This window comes from Carettochelys insculpta, chromosome 1, assembly GCF_033958435.1.
Source record: "Carettochelys insculpta isolate YL-2023 chromosome 1, ASM3395843v1, whole genome shotgun sequence".
NCBI lineage: Eukaryota > Metazoa > Chordata > Testudines > Carettochelyidae > Carettochelys > Carettochelys insculpta.
Genome location: NC_134137.1, coordinates 279,549,933 through 279,566,975, shown reverse-complemented (window position 1 = coordinate 279,566,975; position 17,043 = coordinate 279,549,933). Strand labels below are relative to the sequence as shown.

The window sequence follows — 17,043 nt, the reverse complement described above, 5'->3', positions numbered from 1 at the left end:
GCTCTCAAACAACAGGTAAACGCTGGCGATATTAATTACCACATTTCATCATCTCTGCAACGGGTCATCCAAGAATCTTGGAAACTTCAGTTTTGCACAGCCCACGCTCTTGGCAGCAGGTGATTTTTGGCACCAGCCCGTGCCAGGATATGGAGTGTAATCTATGCTGCTACTGCTGTTGCAGGAAGGTGCAGTTTATACACCTCCATTACCGGGTGGTGCAGGCAGTGTTGTTTTGGGCCGAGTAGAAATCCAGCACATGGGCCCAGAGCAGTTGTGACTAAGGGCAGGTCTACACTACGGTGGAAGGCGGAATTAAGGTAGGCAATTCCAGCTATGTTTATTACGTAGCTGGAGTCAATGTACCTTAAGTTGGGTTTTCACACTATTGCCACTAAGGCTGTGTCCACACTACGAGATAAAATCAAATTAATAATAATGTTTTTGTAACTCTGGAATTTATAAATTCGATTTTGAATATTCTCACCTCCCCACATGCTCCTCACAAAGTCGACTGATTGCTGCCACACTCAATGGCAAACACTGACTTGCAGCAGTGCATTGTGGGAACCTATCCCACAGTTCCTTCATCTCCATAGTATTCTGGATATGTTTGCTGCTCTGACATCACTTTCCCACGTAGCATTTTCCTTATTCCCCTCCTGTGTTAAGCAAATGTCCATTTTTCCAGTCAGAAGGAAGGAAAAGTAGGGCATCAACAAAGATGATAAAGTTAACAGAAATCTCTTTCTTCTGTAAGTGAATTATCAAGGATTTCATAAAAATCAACAAGCGTGTGTCTTTGCAGCTGGCCATCCACTGACTGTCCCCCCTCCCATGATTGCATCCGATCCCTGAAAACACAGGGAGAATGAAAAGCTCAAAGAGTTGATAGCAAAGTTTTTGAAAAAAAGAGAGTTGCTGAGGGGGGGTATTTGGCTTCCAAGTCCCCTATACAGCTTCTGTGCACAGTCTGTGTTCTCAACTGGCCATCCACAGACTGTCCCCACTCCCTTGAGTGCATCTGATTCCTGAAAATAACACAGGGACAATGAAAAACCTGGAGGAATTCCCTGAAAAACACACATCCTTTGTTCCCCACTGGCTGGAAAGGTCACCTGGCCCTGTCTCCTTAGCCCTTTGTCCTCCATGCTGGCCAGAACTGCCTGACTGCCAAGCTGAGCTGGGCTGGGCTTCTTGGTCACCCAGTAACTGGTTGTTAGGGTCTCCCACCCCCAGGCCTTTGTCCAGGAGTTCTGACTGCTATGTGAGGTCATTCCTGGTCCTCTGTAACAACAAGCCTTATCCCACCACCTTGTTAAACATGCAGTGCATGGGCAATCTAAGGTACACACTATTATTCACATAAAACACTGCAAAAATTCCCAACTTTGTCACCCCAACATACACCATTCCCCTTACAGGCCCTAGCACTAGTGGGTGCACTGAGGGAGAGGAGATATCATAGCTGGAATATGCTGCCCTCTGGCTATTTTCTGCTGCTGAACAGCCCCTAAGGGCAGGGGTCCTCTCTCCTGTGGAAGGAGGGCCTCAAACAGGTTTCAGGGAGTCAGTCCTCCAAGCAGGGCCAGTGTTCAGTTCACTGGGGTTCAGGGCAGAAAGCTGAAGCCCAGGGCCCTGAGCCCCACCCACTTGGGACTGAAGCCAAAGCCTCAGCAACTTTAGCTTCACACCCAGGCAATGTCACTGCTTGGTAGCCTGTAACACTGGCCTTGGCTTTTATAAGCAGAAGCCCAGCAGTCGAGGCACAAGTGGGCCATGGAGTTTTTACAGCAAGTTTGGGAGAGCCTCAGAAACAGAAAGCTTGAAGACTCCTGTCCTAGCCATCACTGCAGCTGAGTGTAAATACAAATGGGCCTGAGACCCCACCGATTCACAGCAGGAGGCAGACTAGCAGACCCTGGATACACAAAGAACATGTACCAAGGGCAGCATAGTCATTTTTGCAACCCCCTACTCCTTATCTCTGTGTCACAGACTTTGGTTACAGTGGAAAAGCAGACCAAAGTCCTTTATAATCAGTCATCTATTTTTCCCCTCTTATCCTGCCCCCCATGCACCCCTTCTCTCCCTCCAGCTGCCATCCTTCAATTCCTTTGCCTCCATCTTTTTGCCCACTTTTCTCTGCTTTAGTCCCTATCCATCTCTTTCCTCCCACAGCTGCACATGGTCTAGGTCAGGGTTTCTTGAACTGTGTTCCCTGGAACACTTGTGTTCCGTGACCAACTCATGGGTGTGCAGAGAGTATCTGATGCTTGGTGGTAGACACTGGGGGTATATATCTTGGGTTATTAACACCAGAGACAATGTTACTTCTTCACCGCTATGACACCTGATTGAATGACTTCATCTTGTTTTTGCAGTGTATGTTGCTGTTTGGTTTTTTTTAGTCTGACAATTTTTTTAAACAAAAATTTTCATAAGTGTTCTGCATAAAAATATTTTTTCTTCTTCTGTGGTCTCAAGACATTTAACACTGCTGTAGGGCAACAGAAGGTCCTACGGCACCTGATAGACGAACAGACATTTTGGAGCTTAAGCTTTCGTGGGCAAAGACCTGCTTCATCAGATGCATGATGCACGTCTTTGCCCACAAAAGCTTACGCTCCAAAATATCTGTTAGTCTATAAGGTGCCACAGGACTTCTTGTTGTTCTCGAAGATAAAGACTAACACAGTTACCACTCTGATGCTCTAGGGCAGTGATTCTCAAACTGTGATTCAGTACACAAAATGGGACACAACCCCATATTAAAGCAGTTGCCGGGCTAGCATTAAAGTTGTTGGGCCCTGGAGCTGTGGTAAATATAACTTAAAATTCTTACCAGTATTGTTCTATTGCAACCCACCTTGGCGTGGAGGGTGGGTCGCAGTAGGGCAGTACTGCTATGTCACATCGGACCAGACGTGAACGTATTTCACCTGACGAGAAGCAAAAATCAAAGAGGCTTTGTAATGTAAACTAGTGCGACTGTAAAATATATGCGATTAAAGCAGTAACTTCGATTTTCTGATTAATGCAGTTTCATTCCCACTAGAATGCACAGGGATGCAGTGAGGTTTAGGGTGAGCGCTGGGTGTACATGAGGGAAGTGGGGGAGTCAAGGCACAGGTTTGGGAGCGCTGGAGACTCAGGGCAGAAGTTGGCTGGAGTGCCAGAAGCTCAGGGCAGATAGTGAGCATGGAGTGCCAGGGGCTCAGGGAGGGCAGGGAGGAAGTGGGAGGTGCAGGAGTCAAGGCTGAGGGTGCGTGGGAGTACCCTGGGGCAGGGTAACTTTACCTGGCCACAAGGGATCTGTGGGCCATCTGTGTGGGGTCACTGCTGCAGGAAAACTGCCAGCAGCGTGAGAGCCCTCTGGTTTCTTCCTAAGGGCTGCAGGCAACAGCGCACAGCAGGGACAGCACATAACCTGCCTTCTGCCTCACCTGGCTGCTAATACCCATTCCTCAGTGCCAGCCTGCAGCTGCAGCTGCCTGGCTGGGAGAGCGCATTGCAAGCTGCATCCCAGCAGGCTCTTTAAATGGTGGGCCCTGGCTGGCTCTTTCCTGAGTAGTGCACCAGGGCATACACCGTTGCATACTCCCTTACTTTCACCTCTGAACTGGAATCAAGGCCAAATCCCATGTCCCATCCCCCAAGGCCATCAAGGATGGCACTGGGGTGCTGAGGGTGCTGCAGCACCTCCTGTCTTCAAGTGGCTTCCGTTACACACAGAGTTCCCAGTTGGGTTCAACAGCTCTCAGCGCCCCTATTCTAAGGATTGTTCCAGCACCCCTGCCCAGGGCTGAAGCCAAAGACTGAGAATTTTAGTTCTGCATGACAAGGCTCAGGTTAAAGGCCTCCCACCGGAACCAGAAACCCTTGGGCTTCAGCTTTGGCCCCACCAGGGCAGCAGGGTTCAGGGGTTTGGTGTCCTCCCCTCCCCCACTACCCAGGCTTGGCTTCCTTGTCAGAAGTGCAAGAACCCTGCTCCCTGCGTATTGATCGGAAGACAAACCCCTCCCCCCGTCACACTTTTCTCTTCAGGCTAATCTAAGATAAAGGGTGGTGTGACCAACAGGGACCTTTCTTTAATCAAATCTGTTGATGCCAACGGGATTGCTTAGGTGTAACCACAGGTCAGTTAACTCTTGGAATGCAGGGAATCGAACACCCGACGTTGTTTCCTGAGGGAGATTTTCAGTTTCGAGACCTGCAGCGCCAGCCTTGTGAAAACGCCTGCCCCTACTGTGGGCAGCTTTCCCTAGGGCTTCACCTTAGCAAGGTACTGAAGCCCAAAACTAATTTTAAGCCTGTGGCCATGTGCCATGCCAGTCAGTGGAAGTACCTGACAAAGAGCTCCATGTAAATTCATCTCTCTTGCTAGTGGAAATGGATCCAATAAAAGCTATTACCTCACTCACCCACCTTGTCTCTCTACTAGCTCGGGACCAACATGGCTACAACACTGCCCAGAGAGGGAAGCATCTCATTGCTAGTCAGGCCTGTGTCAGCGTCATGTGGAATGCAGATGCTGAAAGTCACACAATTGCAGATGACGCTGGCTGCAGGACATGAACAGGCGGAGACAGAGATGTGCACTTCCTTTCTTATTCGAGCCCCCAGGGAAACTGAAACATACCTACCATGGATGGAACACATACACCGCTCACCTCACCAGCACAGCTTTCTGCGTGGAGAACAAGGGCATGTCTACACCAGAACAAGAGGTGTAACTGGCCACCTGGGTAGCCATACTGGCACTAGCTGTGACTGAGCTGGCATGCTAAAAACAGCAGCACAGCTACAGCTACAGCAGCAAGAGCCGTACCACAAGCTATAGCCACCTACTACGGTCCATTCTTAAACCAGAGCTATGTCCTGGGGTGGGGTGTCTGGCCAGCTGCTCACACCTCTTGCCACCAGGACTACTACGTTCAGCACACTAACTCACCCACAGATAGCACAGTCATGGCTACCTGAGCCACCTATAGCGATTAGCTGTGCTAACCAAACACTTCCTGGGGAGAATAGTAACAGAGAGGAAGCCGTGCTAGTCTATATACTATCAAAACAAAAAGCAGTCAAGTAGCACTTTAAAGACTAGCAAAATAGTTTACTGGGTGAGCTTTCGTGGGACAGACCCACTTCAGAAGTGGGTCTGTCCCACGAAAGCTCACCCAATAAACTATTTTGCTAGTCTTTAAAGTGCTACTTGACTGCTTCCTGGGGAGAGGTACAGAGTAAGATACCTCTGATCTGTATTGTTCCAAGCTCAGTACAGGAAAAAGACCTTTAAATGTATTAAAAAGGGTTTGTTTTTAATTGCATAACCTTTGAAATATATATACTTTAAAAAAAAAAAAAGGGACAAGTTTTCAAGCTCCCCGGGGACAATGGGAGATTCAAAATTGGCTGAGAACAAATTCACTGAGAGTCCAAGTGTGAGGAGAAACCCTAAAAGCTACTCCACTTGTATTCTTCACACAGTGTCTAATCAGGAGAGATTGTCCTGGTGGACGAGTCCAGCCTCAATCTCTTATTCCACCATCCCTAACCAGGGCTTTCCCACAGCACCCTTCTAGTGAGATGGGGTAAAAAGCTATCATTTGTGCCCAGAAAAATTAGTGTGAGAAGGGAGAGGGTAAAGAGCTAGAACTATTTATGTTTAGATTTGTCACGGAAGGCCTTCATTCAGTAGCACACTATGATTTTGAAATAGGAAAGGCTAAGACAACCACCCAATGCCAGTTCCAAGGCAATCTGTCTGCACTGAAGGGGCAGAAACCATGCTTCAGAGAGTCTTGCCTTTGCCCTCAGAGACAACTTCTTCAGGCCGTGCACGCATGTACCATTCCACCCAGGCGCCATCATAGATAGCCACATCTGGCTTGCCGCAGAGGTAGGCCCCCAGGGCCACGTGGCAAGCAGTGACTCCAGAGCCACAGGTGGCTACCACTGGTTTTGAGAGGTCCACTTTCTTCTCCTGGAATAAGCTGCAGATCTCTTCAGGGCTCTTCTCAAAGCCAGCTTCTGTGAGGAAATCCATGAAAGGGATGTTCACGGAGCCAAGGATATGACCAGGTTCGATTCCTGGAAGAAAAAGAAGGGGACCAACACAGGTAGAAGTTAATTTTTACATCACAGAGGGTTCCACCACCAACCCCTTCTTGACTATCCTCCACACATACTCGTGCCACAACTATCCTCCTTCTGGACCCTCTCTGTACAAGGCTACTGTGAGGATTGGCTGGATGTTTGACCACAAAGCATTCAAAAAACCCAAATATTATCACATGGAAGGGATGTGTTGGAAATACATTCTCTCTCCTTTCCCCAGATCCCCAAGTGATTAAGTGCACTGCTGCCTCCAAAACATGAGACTTTGCATTCATACTCAAACATACAGGTTCTTCACCTCTTGAACAGGCTGAAAGTCAGTCTCTGGAACCAAGACCAGCTCAATGCAGCTCTATCAGCCAGGGGTGAGGAAGGAAGTGTCCTCTTTCAGTGGCATATGACAGAATTAAAATTCTATATAACACCCCTTCTTGGCTTGAGTCTGGCTGCAGTAGCAGGTGAATCAGCTGAGAGGATGGATGGTTTTAGGGTTAAGGCAAGGAACAGGACTAAGCACATTTGATTTCTATTGCTTCCCTTGTCATAGGCTGTTTGACCTTAGCCGTGTATAATAATCAGGAGAACACCTTCCTCCCACCATGAGTCTGCCTTAACCATTTAGGTTGTAAGCTCTTTGTGGCAAGGCTACCTCCTACCATCTGTACAGCACATGGCGGAATCAGGCCCTGTATGCACCATCATTCTACAAATCATAATCTGGAGTCAATCTGGTCTTCCGATACAGAACTTCACTGCCAGGATTAAAGAACTCCGGGCTTCCTGTTGGCAAGGATGCAGCTATTAAACATCTTGTGTTTGGTGTCAAAAGATCTTATCCTACAGTGAATATGTTTTAAACAAGCATTTCCAGCAGCATATGGAGACCAGAACAGAGAGAGTGGCAAATAGATGTAGGCAAGCAGAGACAGCAATCACAAAGAGGGATAGACATAAGCTAAGCATCCTCCGCTCGAAACTAGTCTTTGCAACAAGCAAGTTTCCACCTTCAAGCTGCATTCAGAAGTGAGGACATGCATCTGGGTTTGTGTCTTAAATGAACCCCCTTTGTTAGAGTGATGGCTAAGCAGATGTGTTACCTTCTCTGGGTTCTGCCTCTGTCCCTCTGAACCGCCCTGCAGAACGAGCATCCACCAGCTGGAAGCTGTGTGACTCTATGTTCTCCTCTATGTCCTCATGGGCTTTCACCAGTGACTTGTCTAGGGAGGCATGGAACTCCACAGGGACAACTTGACTCTTGAGAGAGCTTAAAGGGTGCGCCTCCCGTTGCCAGTTCTTCAGCCCACCATCAAGAAGGGAGACAGCATGGTGCCCAAAGGCCCGGAACATCCACCAGACACGGGGAGCAGAGAAAAGACCCTGATTGCTGGCATCATATATCACCACATGGGAGTCATTTCCCACGCCCAGCTTGCCCACATACTCCGCAAAGTCATCCGCACTAGGCAGCATGTGGTCATAGGGCGATGTGCGGTCGCTGCATTGGTCAATGTCAAAGAAAGCAGCACCCGGGATGTGGTGCTCCTCAAACTCACGCCGGGGGTCACGTTTCATCACTGGGAGGTACCAGGATGCATCCAGGATCTTCACAACCTGTCCAGCCTGAGGAGACTTGATGGTTTCTGAGAGCCATTTGGCTTGCACCAGGGCCCGATAGAGGAACTGCTGAGACATTGCTTCTGAGTCCTAGCCAAATTCAGACAGCCTCTTGGGTTTCCTGAAGGGGGCTGGGGGAAAATCAGGGATTAAATACAGAAGATCTCAGGGTGAACTGCTTTTGTTGTGTGTACAGCACCTTGCACAATCGACTCCTGAACACTGTCACAGTAATAAAAGAACCAGAAGGAAAGAACTTCTGGCCTAAGTTACAGAGTACCACTGCCTCACTTCTGCACACTGGGCCATAGTCAGCTCTCTTGTGACACCTCAGGGCTACATCAGAAATCAGTTTGGTGGTCCAGAGGTCATGAAATGAGGATAAAGACAAAGAGAAAGCCAGGGAGAGGAGCACCTGCAGAGACTGCCTGAAACCAGGCTGAGCCAGGGGCATGTGTCAGGAGCCTGAATTCAAAATTAGGAAGAGCTAGAGAGTCCATCTGTGCGCAATGGGCCCTGACTACTGAGCGATAGGTCAGAGCCAGCTCCCTGAACCGCTCAAAAGGGAACTCTGCACAAGGAGATCCCAAGTCTTGACGCAAGGACTGCCATCGCCCTATTAAAAGAAAGCTGTCCACTTACCTGCTCCCCAAGCGTTGCAGCTGCATACTTTGATGTTGCTGCGGCCGTCCTACGTCTCCCTGCCCCATGCCACTGGGAAGTCTTTGCCTCCACCATAGGCAGTGAAAGAACTCAGGTGGAAAGACAGCTGTCCCCTGTGCCCGGGCTGAGCCAGCCGCACACCGCTGCTCTGGGAGCACCAGACCCTGGGGTCCCGCTGCCAGGGATGTTACACAGAAGCAGGAGTAGCGGATGCCCACGCAAAGCCACTCACGTGCCTGATCTGCACCTACATGGCACTGACTGCACTGGACACCCCCCTCCCCGGAGCGTAAGGGACGATCTCCGCCCAGGACTCCAGCGGAGAGCGAAAGCCTGGCCCCGAGGCCTGGCCCAGCCTGTGCCCACGAGCAAGGCTCGGCCTAGGGAGGCTGACTCCTGGGGCGCGCATCCAACCAACCCGACCCTGCATGTGAGCGGCCGCCTCCCCCCTTGTGAGCGACTGCGGCCCCTACCTCCGTGCGCCTCCCGGGGGCTGCGGCTCAGCCAGGAACTAACATACGCTTCCGGGCGCCTCCCCCAGCCTCGCCCGCCCTGCGTGCGCTCGGGGGCTGAGACAAGCGCCACCTCCCACCCGGCGGCCCAATCGGGGCAGGCGCTGGCCGGGCAAAGCGGCTCCGCCGCGGCCGGCTGCTGCGCGCCCAGCGGGTGGATCTCGCTGAACGCCTCTCCGGGGCGGGACTCGGCCGGGCCTTTCCCCCCGGCAGGAGAGGCGGCGCCGCCCGCGGGACAGAGCGGGAATATGGAGCCCGGCCTTCGGCAAGGGGCGCGGCTGCAGGGCCGCGAGGCGCCGCGTGGGGGCTGGTGCTGAGTTCGCGAGCCAGCACGCGCCCTTCGCACGCGCGTACAACCCCCACCCCTCCCCGCAGGGGCCCTAGCAGCTGCGCCCCCGCGCTCCCGGCTTGCCCGCCGCTGCGTTCACCAGGGCGCTGCTGGCAGGGGATTTGGCACTGGCGCGTCTCTGAGGCAGTTGGCCCGGTAGCGGTGTTTCCTCTCTGGGCAGAATAAATTTTGTTGTGTGCACCAAGGCATGTGTGGGTGTGCACCACCAATACGTACACGTGCTGCCGGGCCTGGGTGGTCTGCTAATCGGCTGCATCTCGCTTGGGTGGCTGCCGAGCACTCATCTTAAGGGAACATTGCTCCAGAGCTGCGGCTCCGTCCAGTACTCTTCACAGACCAGGCGGCCTCCAGCCATTTCCTTCTTTCAAAAGCGTCTCGTGGGCTTGCTGCGTACTGACATACCAGCTTGATCTGGCTGGGCTCCCTTATTTGTACTGTGGGCATTGCCTTGCCTGATCTCACAGTTCTAGCTTTCTGTGCTTTCTTCTTTTCAGAGACAAGGCGGGTGAGGAAATATCTTTTATTAGGGTATGACCCTCAACCTTTCCAGACTACTGTAACCCTCCCAGGCATCCAAATTGTTTGCATGCAATCCCACCAAGTTACACCTCACTTCACTGTTTGCCAGGAGCTGGGATTGGGTGATATGGGACGGGATCATTTGATGATTACCTGGTCTGTTCCTCCGCTCTGAAATATATTGCATTGACTGCTGTCAGAAGATAGGATACTGACCCAATATGGCTGTACTTAACATTCTTTTAAAAAATACTTGCTTACAAAATAGGACATAAAAAATACAAAAGTGTCACAGCACATTTATTACTGCAAAATTGCTGACTTTCTCATTTTTACCAGAGAGTTTTACAAAATCAATTGGTACATAAAACTTACATGTCAGTGTATAAGTAACAATCCTATAGCACGTTGGAGACTTAAGTTGAGCTAATAAATGTGTTAGTCTCTAAGGTGCTACAGGACGGCGTGTTATTTATGAAGCTACAGACTAACCCAGCTACCCCTCTGAGGCTATTTCAGTGCATAGTATGTACAGCAGTATAAACAAGTCATTGTATGAAATTTTAGTTTATATACTAACTCTGTTAGTGCTTTTTATGGAGTTGTTAAACTCGGCAAATATCTAAATGAATTGCTGTACCTCTTGGAAGACCTCTGCATACCCCCAGAGGCACATGCACCACTGACAGAGAACCACCGTTTCAGGGGCCCAGCTTCTGTTGATGAGAGAGACAAGCTTTTGAGCAGCACGGAGCTCTTCTTGTGGCCTAAAAGCTAGTCTCACTCACCAAAAAGGATATTGTGTAAAAGATAGTACCTCACCCACCTTGTTGCTGTAATACCCTGGGGCCAGTATGGTTACAACACTGCAGAGTTTTGTGGTTGAGATCTACCCTTTACCCTAACTCCGATTTAGCTAGTCATCTGACTGCTCTGTCAATGATTCTGGAGTTTGGTTTCACCTTGTTACCTCCCTCACCACAGCAGGGTTGTGGAATTATGCCCCACAGGAGGGGCGGTCCTTTATTCCTAGTTCTTTTCTGGTGGTTCCAGCTCCCTATTTGTGATTCCCAGATCTTTATTCAAAGGCCAACTTATATCTCAATGTAAGATTAAATGTCTTGAAATAACACCAAATTAATGGGATGGACTTCACCTACTTGGGGAGTATTATGGGCACAGATGGAGGACAGACAAGGATATCAGTGCCAGAAGAGAGAAAGCAACAGCTGCATTCAAGACTCTTCACCCCATCTGGAAATCCCAAATAATATCTGCAAAGATGAAACTGGATCTTCAGCACAAATGTGAGGAGTGTGCTCTTGTGTGGATACAAGACCTGGTGTACTAAAAGGTCTTCCAATCACAAGTTACAGACATTCATAAACAGATATCTGAGGTTCATCCTTCACATCAAATGGCAAGACTTTGCCGCAAATGAGGAGCTTTGGAACAGAGCAGGGAAAAAACCAATTGATGTTCAAATCAAGACAAGAAAGTGGGGATTGCTAGGCCACACACCTAGAAAACCATCATCCAGCATAATTTGTCAAGCTCTCACATGGAACCTGCAAGGAAACCGCAAAAGAGGAAGACCTCAGACAACGTGGAGATTTACAGAGATTAAAGGACAACCGCTAGGGTACTCCTGGAGTCAGATAGAAGTTTAGTTCCCAGACAGAGTGAGGGGGAGGAGACTTGTAGATGACCTATGCTCCACTCAGAGTACAAGGATTTAAGTAAAGTCAGTCAATGGGATGGACTATGATAAAGATACATTAGTAATTCGTTAATTATTAATTACAAAAGCAAACAAGCTGGTATTTGACTGTGCTCCCAAACTCAGTCTCCAGTCACCTGAAATGACGCCTGCCTGCTGAGACTGCCAGATTGTTGTTCAGGAGTTGGGACAGGCTGCCATGTGACCCAAAGCAAAGTTCCTGCTCCTTATGCTGCTAAATGTCATGGTCCTCCCTGCCCACAGCTACCTTGTAAATAGGGCTTGAATACAAAACTGTGATTGGACTGACAGCATATGACAAAATAAGCCTCAGGTCACCCCAAGTGATGTGTCTCTGTGACTATCAGCCTATTCTGAAGGAGTTGGGGGCATGCTACTTGCCAGCCTGAAGCATTTCTCTTCAGCAGTATGTGACCACGTGTTACACCCCATCCCCTGAGCTGACCTTTTCTCCTGAGCACTCTCCTCCTCTGCTTCCAATACATTCTCCGCAATGGCCCCCATCCATCTACTCCTTCTCCTTCCCACAGGCTACCTTCACCATTTCTGGATCAGCCTGACTGAGCTTTTCTTCATTCACAATGTTGATCATTGTCTCCACCACCGTCCTCCAGATCGTCCTGTGCTACCTGCTCTCTGCACCACTATGATCAGGACTACCAGTATATCACTAGAGACTTACCGCCTGGCAGGTATCATTACCACCATTCACATCAGCATCACGGACATCACTACTTTTGTGACTACCGGTGCAGTTTTGCGAGGTCCCTAGAGCAATTCTCTGTCCATTGGTCCCCTACGCATTCTACCTCCTCTATGCGGACAGCTGAGGCTTGGCCTGCAACACCACTGCCCCCCGTCACCCGATCTGAGCCAGGGGAGGGCCAGATTCCAGAACTCGAGGACGAGCCACTGCAGGCTCCACCCACAGATGTGTCATCCCCCTCAGCAGACTTCACCGCCTGATGCTTTAAAACAGTTCCAAGAACTGTTTAAAAGGGCGCCAGCCAGCCAGGACATTCGGGTTGCAGAGGGGCAACAAAAGCAGCACCGCCTTTTGAAAAATCTAAGGCCTGCCACCTCTTCAAAGATTGCAATGCCTTTGCATGATGCCATAACAGAGGCTGCTGGTGACATATGGGAGATGCCAGCTTCAGTCCCACCCACCAACAAGAATGCGGATAAAAAGTATTTTGTCCCATCCAAGGGCGTGGACTTTCTTTGTAACCACCCTCAACCCAACTCCTTAATCATAGAAGTGGCTCAACAGAGAGCAAAACCACCTCAATACAGAGTTTCTGGATCTGATAAAGATGCAAAGAGGCTAGATTTGTTTGGCAAGAAGGTTTATTCATCCTCCACTCTCCTACTCAGAATGGCTAACTACATGGCGCATTTGGCGAATCACAATTTCAACAACTACACAAAATGGATGACGTTAATGGACTACCTCCTCAAGTCAAAGAAACCAATACTACAGTTCGTTGTATGCAAGGGTTATGTTGCATCCAGAACTGGGGTTCAGATCACACTAGACATCGCTGATACCACAGCGCGCTCCACAGCAATCATTATGCATCGTGCATCCTGGTTACAGTCTTCAGGAGTGCCGAAAGAACTACAAAATAACGTTGAAGATTTGCCTTTTGATAAAATTAAGCTGTTTGCCACCACCACAGATGACATCCTCCACTCAAGTAAGGATTATCAAACGATGTTACATACACTGGGTACGCACATGCTACCATACCATCAAAGATGTTAGCAATCCTTCCAGAGGAGATATGATTTCTCCTCCCATTGCCCACAGTACTAAAAAAAGCAAGGTGACCACAATCGCAATGGGCAGAGACGATGCCGTAGCCAACCAACCCATAACTAGCCAGCCCAACCAGCGAGGCAGCAGGTTTGATGGGTTGGTTGAGGACTGCCTGACCATTGCCATTGTCTCACTGCCCTCCACATCCACTTTTCATCACCGTCTTTGCCCATTTTATGACCATTGGACTGAGAACACATCAGATTGTTGGGTCCTAGAAATAATTTTGTCAGGATATACCATTCCCCTCCTCTTCGTTCCTCCTCCCACCCCTCCCACTCTGTCCCTTTTCAGGGACCCCTCTCACAAGACTATTTTAAGGGAGGAGCTGAATCGCCTCCTTTCCATAGGGGCTGTGGAACACATACCAGAAGCTTTCAGAGGAAGAAGAATGACAGGTGGAGACCGATACTAGACCTATGAGCCCTGAACTGATACCTTCGCAAACAACTGTTCAAGATGGGCTCTCTCGTTTCCATCATTCCTGCATTAGACAATGACAATTGGTTTGCAGCCCTCGACCTACAAGATGCCTACTTTCACATCACCATTCATCCTGCTTAAAGATGTTTTCTCCACTTTACGATAGGCAACAATCATTTTCAATACTGAGTTTTACCTTTCAGCTTTTCAACTGCCCCCAGAATATTCTCAAAGATGCTGCAACCACAGCAAGAATCGCGATAGAAAGGTGCACTTCGCGACATGGATGATTGCCTTCTAAAAGGTCATTTGCACACAGACACACTCAATATAATTCACGTCGCGGAGTGCACCTTTCTGTCGCTCGGCCTCAGCATAAATGAACAGAAGTCAGTTACCGAACCTATGCAAACTATCGAATTCATAGGAGCTCGGTTAGCTTCAGTCACAACCAGGGCCTGTCTGTCCCTCCAGAGTTTTCATGCCATTCAGATCCTTACTGACATAGTGAGCCACAGCCTGACGATTCACATGCATACTTGTCTATGATTGATAGGTCACATGGTTGCCACCACGTACGTTGTTCGACATGACAGGCTTCACTTTCTCTCTTTACAACAGTGGATGACAACAGTCTATACACCCAGCAGACGCCACATCCACAAGATATTGTTGCTACCAAGCTGCGTCCCAGAATCATTACAATGGTGGACGAGCTGGGGCAATCTCCTTTCAGGCATGCCCTTCCAACAACCATCACTGACATTTCTAATAACAATGGATGCTTCTCTACTGCGCTGGGGACCTCACATGGATGGAATCTCAATACAAGGATGATGGTCTCCGCACGAGTCGACCCTGCACATAAACCTATTGGAACTGAGAGCAGTCCTCAATGCATGCAAACACTTTTTAAGTCACATCTGCGATTCTACAGTCAGAATATTTACAGACAATGTTGTCACCATGTACTATATCAATTGTCAAGGAGGGGTAAGATCTCCTTCCCTTTGCATAGAAACAATTTGCCTCTGGAATGTGTGCATATACAACAATCTAATATTGATGGCTTCATGCTTACTGGGGGTCAACAAGTCTTCTTAAGCAGGCAGTTCACACCAGTCTTCTTAAGCAGGCAGTTCACACCAGACCATGAGTGGGAACTCCGCACCAACGTTCTCCAGCTAATTTTCCGCTGGTGGGGCTGTCCCTCCATTGACCTCTTTGACACCTTTCAGAACAGAAAATGCCTTCATTATTTTTCCAGGGCAAGACAGAGGCTGGGCTCCTTGGGAGATGCCTTCCTCATCACTTGGAGGGGTCCTCTAATTTATGCTTTCCCCCACAAGTCTCTCATGCCTTGGGTCCTAGAGAAGGCCAGTATGGATGCAGCCAGACTGATCTTGATAGCCCCAACATGGGCCTGACAACACTGGTTCCCGTTGTTCAGGCGGATGTCTCCGTATCCCCCTTGCCCACTTCCCAACTTATAAGATCTCCTCACTCAGAACCACCAGTCACTGCTACACCCCCAGCCACACAATCTTCATCTCACAGCTTGGTTGATAGTTGGCTCAATACTGCCAAACAATACCGTTCTGAACCAGTCAAACAGGTACTAATGCATACTACAAGGTCTACTACCCACAATACTTACCTGTCCAAGTGGAAGAGGTTCACTACTTGGTGCTCCTCAAGAGTCTGGCTCCCTTGAAGGTTCCCATACACATCATCCTGAACTACCTCCTACACCTGAAACGAATGGGATTGACATTGGTATCTCTAAAGGTGCACCTCACAGCAATATCAACATTCAGGCATGCTGTCGATGATGAGTCGGTATTTGCCCATCCAGTCACCAAACATTTTCTCAAAGGCCTAACCAAACTGTATCTTCCTCGTCAATGTAGTCTTCTGCCTTGGAGCCTAGATTTGGTGCTCTCCAGAACTCCATTTGAACCGTTAGGCACTACCTCCCTCAAGTACCTCAGTATGAAAGTTGTGTTCTTCTTAGCTATTACATCTGCTCGCAGGGTCAGCGAGATGGCGGCTTTGGTGGCTATTCCACCTTTTACCACATTCAGTAAGGAAGGGGTGGTACTCAGACTTCACCCGGTATTCATCCCTAAGGTCTCGTCTTAATTTCACGTTAATGAGCCTATAATCCTGCCCTCGTTTTACCCGAAGCCTCAGCAAGATTACACTCACTGGATATACGATGGGCTTTGGCATTGTACGTCGACAGAGCCAAACTGTTCAATCAGAAGAATAGGTTGATAGTATCAATTGCCAACTGCTCCAAAGGAGAAGCCGTATCCTCGCAGAGGCTCTCCAACCTCATCACTTCTTGTGTCACTCTTGCTACTCTATCTGTCGTAAACTGTTACCTATCCAACTTAAAACCCATTCCACGAGAGCAATGGCAGCTTCCACAGCCTTCTTCAAAGGTGTACCATTAAAGGATATCTGCCACCCAGCAGCATGGTCATCGTATGACATTTTCGTTAGACGCTATACTATTCAGCACCAGGTGGCAGGGGATGCTCCACTCTCAACAGCTGTGCTTTCGGTGGCTGACAAACAATAACTCTGGTACCCTCCTCCTTGTTTTTCTTCCTTGGCAGGTACTGCTACTCAGTCACCAGGTATGGAGCACCCTTGGGGCCCACTTGAAGAAGAAAGAGAAGTTACTCACTTTTGTGCAGTAACGATTGTTCTTTGAGATGTGTCCCCATGGGTGCTCCACAACCCACCCTTCCTCACCGTTCCAGAGTTTTTCTCTTTCACACATTCCAGATTCGGGGGTGGCTTCCAGGAAGTGGTTTCAGTTGGAACGCTCAGGTGACTAAAAAAGCGCAAAGGAGCCGAACACTGCCGTGCATGCACATTCCGGCCATCCATGGCTGTAAAAATCTCTGAGCTGCAACGCTAGAGCAAGTCTAACACCAGATGTGGAGCACCCCTGGGGACACATCTCAAAGAACAATCGTTAATGCACAAAAGTGAGTAACTTCTCTTTATTTGCCAGAGAGTTTCTTCAGCCTTTCTAAGAATGCATATGATCACCATATTAACAAGAGCAGACAGAAAATTAAGCAAGGCACAGAAGAACAATAGAATGGTGTGCTGTCTCCATGGAGTGAAGGGACTTATAACTGCAGAATTAGATAAGATAATGAAGTTGTCTTGTGATAGTACACATTGGAATGGGTGACAAACATCACATGGAGTTAACTACTGTAGATTATAGAAGATCTTAGACTCTTGGAAGTGAGTGGAAGGA

The 17,043-nt window shown here is 48.9% G+C and overlaps 1 protein-coding gene across 4 annotated transcripts; it reads right to left on the bottom strand.

The window, feature by feature from the left end:
* Window positions 1-5,233: 5,233 nt before the first annotated feature.
* Window positions 5,234-9,609, bottom strand: MPST (mercaptopyruvate sulfurtransferase). Of its 4 annotated transcripts, none has more exons than XM_074983865.1 (3): window positions 9,475-9,609; window positions 7,218-7,865; window positions 5,235-6,093 (listed from the first exon to the last, which is right to left on the bottom strand). In XM_074983865.1, exons 2-3 carry the CDS (start codon window positions 7,810-7,812, stop codon window positions 5,795-5,797), a joined length of 894 nt encoding a protein of 297 aa, XP_074839966.1. In that variant the 5' UTR covers window positions 7,813-7,865; window positions 9,475-9,609; the 3' UTR covers window positions 5,235-5,794. The 4 variants fall into 4 exon arrangements, with proteins under 4 accessions (XP_074839967.1, XP_074839966.1, XP_074839964.1 ...); XM_074983863.1 differs by lacking the exon at window positions 9,475-9,609 and adding an exon at window positions 8,377-8,856; XM_074983862.1 differs by lacking the exon at window positions 9,475-9,609 and adding an exon at window positions 8,871-9,098 and having other exon boundaries at window positions 5,236-6,093.
* Between the last annotated feature and the right edge of the window lie 7,434 nt (window positions 9,610-17,043).